The 10,711-nt window shown below is 29.8% G+C and overlaps 1 protein-coding gene across 1 annotated transcript; it reads left to right on the forward strand.

Annotated features, from left to right (window-relative positions):
• Nucleotides 1–8,342: 8,342 nt before the first annotated feature.
• Nucleotides 8,343–10,357, forward strand: LOC120074937. The gene is made up of 2 exons (XM_039028045.1): nucleotides 8,343–9,244; nucleotides 10,026–10,357. The coding sequence occupies exons 1-2, from the start codon at nucleotides 8,445–8,447 to the stop codon at nucleotides 10,087–10,089; spliced, it is 864 nt and encodes a 287-aa protein (XP_038883973.1). The 5' UTR covers nucleotides 8,343–8,444; the 3' UTR covers nucleotides 10,090–10,357.
• Nucleotides 10,358–10,711: the final 354 nt, after the last annotated feature.

The following is a 10,711-nucleotide window of genomic DNA, read 5'->3' on the forward strand; positions in this document are numbered from 1 at the left end:
GGAAGGTACAAACCTTCAAGTTTAGACATGTGCAAAGGGTTATACCCAAGTTGAGGGAATCGACTATGAGGAGACTTTCTCACTTGTTGCCATGTTGAAGTTTATCTGGATACTCTTGTCCATTGTTTCATATTATGACTATGAGATTTGGCAAATGGACGTCAAGACTTTCCGTGTTGAAATTAAGAATTAACTAGCGACCCAATTCCAAACGAAATATTTGGGATAGGCGCAATTTGTTCTAGGCATTCAGATCTTTAGAGATCGAAAGAACAAAACACTAGCCCTCTCTCAGGCATCGTATATTGACAAGATGCTTGTCAAGTTTTCGATGCAGAACGCCAAGAGGAGTTTACTCCCTTTTAGGCATGGAGTTATTTTGTCTAAGGAACAATGTCCTAAGACACCTCAAGAGGTTGAGGAAATGAGATGGATCCTCTATGCATCGGTTGTTGGTAGTTTGATGTATGTGATGTTATGTACTAAACTAGACATCTGTTATGCAGTGGGGATAGTCAGTAAATATCGATCTAATCTAGGATATGATCACTGAAATGCCGTTAAGAAAATCCTCAAGGATCTTCAGAGAACGAGGGACTACATGCTTGTATATGGTTCTAAGGATTTAATTCTTATAGGATAAATGAACTCTGATTTCCAGACTGATAAGGATTCTAGGAAATCCACATCAGGATCAATGTTCACTTTTAACGGAGGAGTAGTAGTCTGGAGGAGTACCAAGCAGGGATGCATTACTGACTCCACTATGGAGGCTAAGTACGTAGTGGCTTGTGAAGCTGCTATGGAAGTTATGTGGCTCATGAAATTCCTAACTGATCTGGAAGTGGTTCTAGACATGTCTAAGCCTATCACCCTCTATTGTGATAATAGTGGTGCTTGGCTAATTCCTGAGAGCCTAGGAATCATAAGCACGGAAAACACATAGAGCGGAAGTATCATCTCATTCGGGAAATTGTGCATCAAGGTGACGTGACAGTCACATAGATAGCTTTGAAGCACAATGTTACTGATTCGTTTACAAAGGCCCTCACGGCTAAGGTGTTTAAGGGTCACCTGCAGAGTATAGATCTATGGGACATGCCATATATAGTCTAAGGCAAGTGAGAGATTTTGTACTAGGTGTGTATTATGCCCTAGTTTATTATTTTTATGTGTATTTTTATACTAGTATGACTTTTATATTGTACACCCTACTAGCTTTAGGACAAGTGGGAGTTTGTTGGGGTTGATGTCCTAAATCTCGTGGGTTCTGTAGTTTGTAATTGTAATGTACAAATAATTTTATTTATTTAATAAAATATGAGATATTTTATTTGATATTTAGTAGCATTAACCTACAAACCAATAAACTAACATTCAAGGTTATTTTTTTTATAGCTTAAACATATATGTAGAGACATACAGGTGAATCATGTTTAAGTGATAACCTAAATGGTCTGTAGTAGATGGATAAGACTGAGTACCTTATCTTGGTAACACTATGAATATAACCGGCTTTGTAGATGTTACAATTGTTGTAAAGTATTACAAATAATCTGATCTTAATCACTCATGTAAAGATATGTGAGTGGGGGTATTCTATACAAAGGAGTTTATATAAGACCGAACCATGAAATGAATAATCTCATTATATAACACCGTTAATAATTGAAACTTACATTTTATCAGGATGACCATAGGTGACATGATCTGAATCCTGAGTGAGTTGTGAACTCCTCCTACCTATAAAGGTAGTCCTTTTGTTTGTATGGGTGAGAATGGTCAGATCTTCGACTCAATAAGCCTATCATTTTGGAGATTTGTCTGATTGGGGAGTTGGGAACATAGTTACATAAGACGAAATTCACTCCTTCCCTAATGTTGGGGTAAGTAGATAAATTGTTCCCTTACCTTAAGGGCTTATTTCAGAGCTTGAACAATGTGATGTCACACCATCTCTTAGCCCAAGAGGGGTTTTGTCATAGTTGGACTATGATTTATTATTCATTAGAGGGATTAGTGGTACTTAAGGAGTTAGATGTAACTATAGAGGCAAAATTGTAATTTTGGCTCAACTGTACTTACGAGCAATTTGTGAAGGGTCATTACGTTGTTGACTAGTTATATCCAAATGACATAGAAATATATTTGTAGTACGAAGAGTGCAGTTGTTGGTCTTTAGTGGAGTGACTGACAGTTAATGGATGTTGAATAATTTAATTAAAAGAGTCAATTAATTATTTAAGTACCATTGGAGCTTCAATCTATAGGTCCATAAGGTCCTCTTTATAGCTCAATAAGGATTATTGAGAATTAATTTTTGATTAATTTGAATTTTTCAAATTAATTGAGGGAATTAATTATATGTGTTATAATTAAATTAAATTAATTATATATGATATAATTAATATAATGTATTTGATCCATTATAATATAAAGTTTATTTTGAGAGGAATTAAATATTTGAATATGATTCTAATACTAATGATATGGATGAGATTCATATAGTTAAACTTAGTATAAATGTGATTTATGTTAAATGTCATGCATTATTGAGAGAAACTCAAACTATAAGTTATATTGTATTTGATACAATATAAAAACTATAACATATAGTTTAATATATATATATATATATATATATATCTTCTTTAGTTTTCTTCATTAATTTTTTATGTTTTCTGTAAATGTTGTAACATCGTGTGTAACAAGTTTTGTCGTGCGTTAGATAACATAACTTTTAAATCAATGAACAATGTGACGCCATTACGTTGTAACATCGTGTGTAACAATGAACAATGATTTAAAAGTTATGTTATCTAACACACGACAAAACTTATTACACACGATGTTACAACATTTACAGAAAACATCATAAATTAACGCAGAAAACTAAAGAACCAGAATAGAACACAAAGCTTGGTAACTTAGTTTGATGGAATACCACCTGCGTCTGGGGAGCAAATTTGCCGTGGAAAGACATTTTCACTAATATAAAGTCTAGCAATTACAGTAATTTACTGATCTGTAAATAGACTGCAATTATAGTGACACTCGAATAACTCAACTTAGAGAACAATGACTTAGGCTCCCCATAAGTATGAGACTCCCTCTCAATGAAGCTTAGGCTCCCCCTAAGTGTGAGATCCCCTCATCTTGAATGTACTTAGGCTCCCTCTAAGTATAAGAATATTAGTGAATGATCACTTAGACTTCCCTTAAATGTGAGACTCATTCTCAAACATATTTTTTTCACCTTCTTGTGAATGTACCTTCACTTGAAGAACTTAAGTTCCCCCTAAGTTTGAGAACTCCTTTACGACTAATGATGTCTTAGGTTGCCCCTAAGATAAACAATTCCTTCTCAATTGTTGAATTCTTATGCTCCCCCTAAGACCAAGACAATCTTCTTTTAGCAAAAACTTCAATAATGAATTTACAATAATAACTTCAAGATCAATGACAATTTAGAATCGATGTTGTAACATTCGACTACCACAAAATCAAAAGGTTTCCACAAAAAGATGTAAAAGCGGCTACCCTATAAAAAACACAACCTGTACATATAGCTAAAAATAGGAAAATAGCCCCATTCAAAATATGCAGAGCTTAAACAATGAAAGAATCTAGAAAAAAATTAATTCTGCATAATTTTTTTTATAAGAAAAAAATAAACTACAGGATTGACATCTTTTGTGACAACTTGTATGACATCATTGAAACAGCCCAAAAAACAAACTCAAGTAACCTTAAACAAATATATAGCCAATTCCAAATCTCTAATGAACTCTCCCTTTGGCTATTATTTTTTAAGTCAGAACAACCAGAGCAAAAATCCAACAAACACTAGAGAGACAACCAACGAAATAGCTCAAATAACAAAAGCCAAACAATCTTAAACAAATATAGCCAATACCAAATCTCTAATAATATTTGTTTTGTTTATCAATGTTTCGTAATCCTAATGAAATGTGGAACCCATTTCTAAACTTGTAATCAAATAGTGCAATTCGATTGAAGAGCATATTGTGATCAATCAGATTGCGTTTGCAAATTACGAGGGACTCAATAGTCGATAATGACAACGTTATCATTACCATTATAAATATTGTTATTGTTATATTATGAGAATTATGAATCTATCACATGTACTATTATCGTAACATATACTATTATCGATTGACACTAAACGGTAACAGAAAATAAAAACTACATTTGTAAAATTCATGAATAAACGTGATAAAAAAAAACAATATAATTATGTTTGCGATTGAGACCCATCACAATTTATCCATCAATGGAGTAAAATACCATTACACCAACTTTGGTTACGAATTGGTAAACATGGCTTGATTTCAATCTCCACAATCTACATCGTTATAGATCATTATTCTGTTTGATTGTTTTTCTTCTAATGGATGACAGACTTTTTTTTCTATTAGATCATGGGCATTCGGGATCGTAGAAATGTTAAGATCAACGTTTCTTAAAAAACCTCTGAGCAAAATCATATTCTCTATCGATTTCAATCCTTCTCTAAAGAATGAAGATTCGAGTAGGTTGTTATATTGACCTTGGAGAGCAATCGACATGCAGTCGATTTTGCATCAAACTCATGTGAAAACATGTTTTAAGACCGTAGTTCTTCTACTGCACAAATGAATCTATTGCGACATCTGATTTTATATGAAGTATACTTCTACTAAATAATAATAATAATAATAAATTTTTCTAGTTTAAAAACTATATAATGCTTAAAATAATTTTGAAAAATATACAATTTGGAAAATAAAAAAAATGTTTGTAATATAAGACATATAGTGAAAATTCTCAATAATTTTGTGCACAAGTTGGTTGAAACTTATTCACGATTCATAGCCATGCCTTTTTTTCTTTTCTTTTCTTTTTTTTTTTTTTTTTATAAGTTTACTTTTTTTTGGAGAAAAAATTGCAATATATATTTTAGTTGGGATTGCAATAAATATATTATGTGAGGGCAATTGTCAATGCTGATATGACTGTCGTGTATCTCGGTAGCAATAACAATGGAACAAATTCCTTTTCTTTTCCTAAGTTTTTAGATTTATTTGGTTTTCAAATTTCAAAATATTATATATTTTTTTAAATTTAGTCTAAAAATTTCAAAATTTACAAATTTAACTTTGACACCAATATCTATTAATTAATTTAAAATAATTATAAAATTTAATTTTAATAGTGATAAAAAATAATAAAATTTAATTAATTATATTTTTTAAAAATTAATTAATAGACACTAATATTAAAGACAAATAACCATTATTTAGTTGATTTTTAATTTTAGTTTTTGAAAATTAAATTTATAAACAACACTTTTGAATTTTATATTTTACCATCCATTTCTTATTAATATTTTAAAAATAATGCCACGTTCTAAAAAAAATATTTTTATTTTTAAAATTTAACTAAAAATTCAAATACTCCTTTGAAAACCATGATAAAATATAAAAAAAATAATAATATAAATTTAATAAATCAAAGAATAAAAAATAAAATAATTACCGGACCTAAATTGTTAATAATATAGGGTCTAAATTGTGCCATTTGTTTACATATGAAAAGTATGAATTATGAGATCATTTGGTCATCATATGATGAACTCCAATCAATGCCACATCATACGATAAGTTGGAGTTGAAAACCCACACGTCTCTACTTTTTTTGTTTTTTCTAATTTTTTATATTGTTTTCACTCTAATTCAATTTTCACTATTTTCTTTTTTAATTTTTGTCTAATTATAGTGTAAAAATATTTATAGACAATAATTTTAATAAAATCAAGTTTAAGACAAAAATCCGTTCAATCTCCTATTCTCACAATATTGTTACACTAAAAGTATAAATTGACCTTTGAATAATTTTTTTATAATACCAAATTTTTGAACAAAAAAGACTCTAATATCTAAAATTTTATCAATTTTACATCGAATATATATATATATTTATTTAATTTATTTGAACATGACATCATGTTTTTTAACTATATTTGAAGTGAAATCTTATTAGAGAGTTAAAATTTTATTATTTTTTTAGAGGGTTTTTGTTGTATTACTTATCTAGGTTTGAGGTTCAAATTGGTAGAATATTCACTAAATAATTTTCAAACTTTTATATGGGGTAGTGCAAAGAAGAAAGAAAATTCATTTCAGATTTAATATGTATTATGTTTTTAATATTTTTGAAATTGAAAGATTACATATATATAAAGGGTTGACAGGTAAAAAACTCTCCTTGAAAATTTGGTTTTTCATTTTGTTTTTAAAATAAAATTTATAAACAATACTTCTACCAATAAATTTTTATGTTATTTTATCTATACTTTTGTAGTATTATAAAAAAAAAAATTAAAAAACTAAGTTTAAAAATTATATAAAAAAAGCTTCATTTGGTAACCATTTTATTTTTTATTTTTGTTTTTTAAAAATTAAGTCAATTTTCTTATTTGATATAATGATTTTCATATTTGTTAAGTATAATAGTTGAATTTTTAACCGAATTTTAAAAATAAAAAAATTTAAAATCTATTTTTTAAATTTTCAAAATTTAACTTAGTTTTTTATCTATTAGTAAAAAGTAGATAACAAATGAAGAAATTTGGAGGAAAAACTAGTGTCTATAGATTTAATTTTGAAAAAAAAAAAAACAAAAAAATTTTAGAGTTATTGATTTTTCTTTTTAAGGAAAACCCATTTTCAAAATTTGTTTTGGGACCAAAAGTGGGGACTTTATATATATTTAGAAAAATGATTAATTTATTTATAAATATGGTAAGATGACAACAAATTTCTATTTTATCATTTTGTTATATTCAAATATTTTTAAAATTTTATTATTTAAAATAATTTATTGTTTTTTCTAAATAAGATTAATGCTAATCTAAACCGTTAATCGTTATCATAAATCATAACAAATAAAAAATAATTAAAAGAAAATCTTACGAGCAGATTTGTTTGTATTTTAGCCAAAGGATAATGAATGAATCATATATTCATATTACATGCTCCATTAAAATTTTTATTTCTTTATAAAATAACTAAAAAAACATTTTCGTAATCATCTTCTAGACATCTTTAAATCTATTAAAAAAAAAGAACAAAACATAATTAAAAAAAACTCATAAACTCAAAAAGTCAAAAAACGAAACAGCGATGAACCAATAATAAATATCCACATCATCTTAACAAAATTAAATCTAAAAAATCCACGTCATCCACGTCTTCTTCTAGAATCCCTAGACTTTCTGCCCCATTCCAATAATTCTCTTTTTTCTTTACTATTATTATTTTTTTTTTTGGTACAAATCACCCTTCTCCAAATGTGTTTATAAACAATAGATGAATTGGATTGAAGGTATTTTTTAGAATCAATCTAAAAATTCGGATTGGTTGGATTGATAACCCAATATATCTAAATAAAATCGCTAACCCAACTCAACCTAACTTTTAAAATTCGGGTTGGGTTGGGTTATTGGGTTTATTTGTTTTTTTTTCTTTTTAATTAAAAATATATAGATTTATATACAACATATGACTAATAACTAGAATCTCATAAAATTCAAATGCTAAATATCAATTATATCTAAGATATTATTACAAACTTCAAATAAAAAACAAATATCATAGCAATTTTAAAATAAAATATTTAAAATTCACAAATTAATCCATCAAAGTAATCAAATTTTTAAATAAAGAGAAACATATATAGTATATATTTTATTTATATATATATAATATATATATATATATATATAATTCGGGTTGAGTTGGGTTGGGTTAACCCAAATTTTTTTTAGCCAACTTATGACCTAACCCAATTCTTATATTTTAGGTTGGATAGTCCGGGTTATTCGGGTTATTTGAATACCCCTATACCTATCTCATAAAAATATGAATTTTAACCTTCTATTTATATTAGACTTCATTATCGTTTTCTTATAATATATCGTATTTTTTTTATAATATATTGTATTTTTTAATAATATACCGCATTAGAGATGATCATATTTATGAGTTCTGTCTCGTTAAGAATAATTATATCCAACTCTAAATATTATCTATCCTATCAAACAACAAAAAATAGAAATCGGTACAGTGATAGCCTTAGTGCTACATAGATTATTTATCTGATACGTTATAAAAAAGTGACGGTAAGATAAAAGTTAGAATTCATACATTTGTGATGAATGGATCAAATATATTTTGAAAAACTTTTTTCGAGAAAAGGACAGAAAATTGAATTAAAAAAAAAAAAAAGACTCGCAAAGAGTCGCCCATGATAATGACTCTGCTTCTAAAATCCTACATCTTCTTCTTCCACTGCCATAATCATACCGCAACCTCCATTTTCTCACCTTCAATTTCTCTCTCTCTCTCTCTCTCTCTTCTCCGCTTCCAACCCATTTCGCCATGATTGGTTCTTCCCGCAAGCTGCTCGCAAGCCCTACTGAATCCCCAGATTTTAGGGCTTTCAACGCCATGGAATTCGCTTCTCCTTCCCCTTCTCCGACCAGGTCCTCCAGACCAGCTTTGAATCATGATATCTTCAGAAGTTGGAATGGGAAACAGATACACTTGAGGGATGATCCACCGCTGGAATATGGCTTTCGTTTGACTAGTCCTCAACGGAGCCCTCAGTTTTACCGATCCAATTACCAGAGTCTGTCTCCGCCGTCTAAGGCTCTCGCTATAGCTACTGGACAGAGGGAGCTTATGGAAATGGTCAACAATATGCCGGAGTCTTGTTACGAGTTGTCGTTGAGAGACTTGGTGGAGCAGCCGATGGGTTTAGGGGAACGAGAAGAAGCTGGAGTGAATGAGAGGGATTGTAATTTGGGTGGCGATCGGGAGGTTTTTTCGAGAGAGAACCGGAAATCGAAGAAGGAAACTAGGGCTTTGGTTGGTAAAAGTATGGAGAATGGAGGTTTGTATCTGAAAATGGGATTACCGAAATCTATTGTAACGACGACGACAAAGAAGAAGAAGAAGAAGAATAAGAATGATTCTGGTTTGAATATGAGTGCTAAAGTTTCTCCTAAACCTCCTCAGCTGGTGGAAAAAGATTGGTGGAAGAGAAGACTCTCAGTTTCATCCGAGAGTGAAAGCTTTGCTTATGGTTCTTGTATTAACAATGGAAGCATCAAAAGCAGTAGCAGTAGCAGCAGCAATGGCAGTAATGGCAGCAACAATAGAACAAAAGCCACTGGCAGGTATAATACCATAACTATCAATTAATGGTTCTTTTATTCATGTGCCTTTTAACTTGAGAAGTGAATGGATGTTTGATCTTCTGTGTTGATATGAAAAACAGAGAAAATCACCATTGAATAGTACTATTTCTATTCTGGGTCATTTCCAGGACTCTCTAGTATCATAAGAAAGAATTTGCTGAGTTGAATATGAATGGGTTTTCTCAGAATCTGCTAATTCACTATTAAATAGAGAATCATTTCTACTCTGCACCATTTTGGGTAGTGAAAATTTCTCACGCTGTTTCATGCTCCTCTAGTAATCCCAAGAATTTGCTGAGTTGAATTGAATAACATGAATGGGTTTTCTCTGAAATGAAGAACAGGCAAATTCACCATTATATAGGGAATCATTTCTACTCTGCATCATTTTGGGTAGTATAATTTCTCAAGCTGTAATCCTAAGAATTTGCTAAATTGAATTGAATATGAATGGGTTGTTTTCTGAAATGAAGAACAGACAAATCTCCATTGAAAGAGAACCATTTCTACTCTGCACAATTTTGGGTAGTGAAAGATTCTCAAGCTGCCTATCCTCTAGGAACATAAGAGAATCTGCTGAGTTGATGATGAATGATTTTTTCTCTGAAATAAAGAACAGTCAAGTTCACCATTCAGTAGAGTCATTTCTACTCTGCATTTTTCTGGGTCTTAAAATTTCTTACGTTCATGAATCTACAACATAATAATGTGCTATGAACTGGGTTTATCTTCATTCTTATGAATCAAAATTCAATTACAGACATGCGAATAGTGGAGGTTGCTGGTCATGGATTTATCCCAAATACCATGAAGGAGATGAATGAAGAGGCGGCTCTGCCATCTCCACTCAAGCAAAGTAAAGCAAAAGCCATAGGTATATAAAGTTATGGAAATGAAGGCATTAATCTTACAGCGTCTGTAAATTCCCTTCCAGTTTTTCAACAAAAATGCTTCCTTTTTGTCTTCGTTTTTCGTTTTTCGTTTTTTGGTTCTTTAATATATATATATATATATGTATATGTATACCCTGTGTCCTCTTCCAGGGTTCCTCTTCTTTAAGCTAATTAATAGAATGAATCTCCTCTTTCAACCTTTTTTTTTCTCTCTTTCTTCCAATTATCATTTGGATGGACTTGAACTGTTCTGATGGTTTGCTTACAAAACTACTTTGATTCAATCCAATTATTGGCTTAGATTCAAATTTTATTTATTTATTTTTGCTATAACAAATGTGAGGCTGAGAATTTTAACCTCGACGCCAAACCATGTAAATTCTAAAAATAACGTTTTCATATTTTCAATGTATCCATATTTTGAATTTTGATTTTTAAAGTGCAGAATTATATTAAATAAAGATAACAACACTTAAATAAGAACAGAATGTTGGTAAATAAATTAATAGCAGTTTATTGTCAACAAGTTTTATTATTTATAAATATAATATCA

The sequence above is a fragment of the Benincasa hispida genome, chromosome 4, assembly GCF_009727055.1.
Source record: "Benincasa hispida cultivar B227 chromosome 4, ASM972705v1, whole genome shotgun sequence".
NCBI lineage: Eukaryota > Viridiplantae > Streptophyta > Magnoliopsida > Cucurbitales > Cucurbitaceae > Benincasa > Benincasa hispida.

Bases quoted from the DNA above. Each gene is read 5' to 3' on its own strand.
- LOC120074937 (XM_039028045.1), top strand. From the start codon at position 8,445: ATGATTGGTTCTTCCCGCAAGCTGCTCGCAAGCCCTACTGAATCCCCA. The intron at 9,245-10,025 runs GTATAATACCAT...ATTCAATTACAG, and splicing joins AGAACAAAAGCCACTGGCAG to ACATGCGAATAGTGGAGGTT.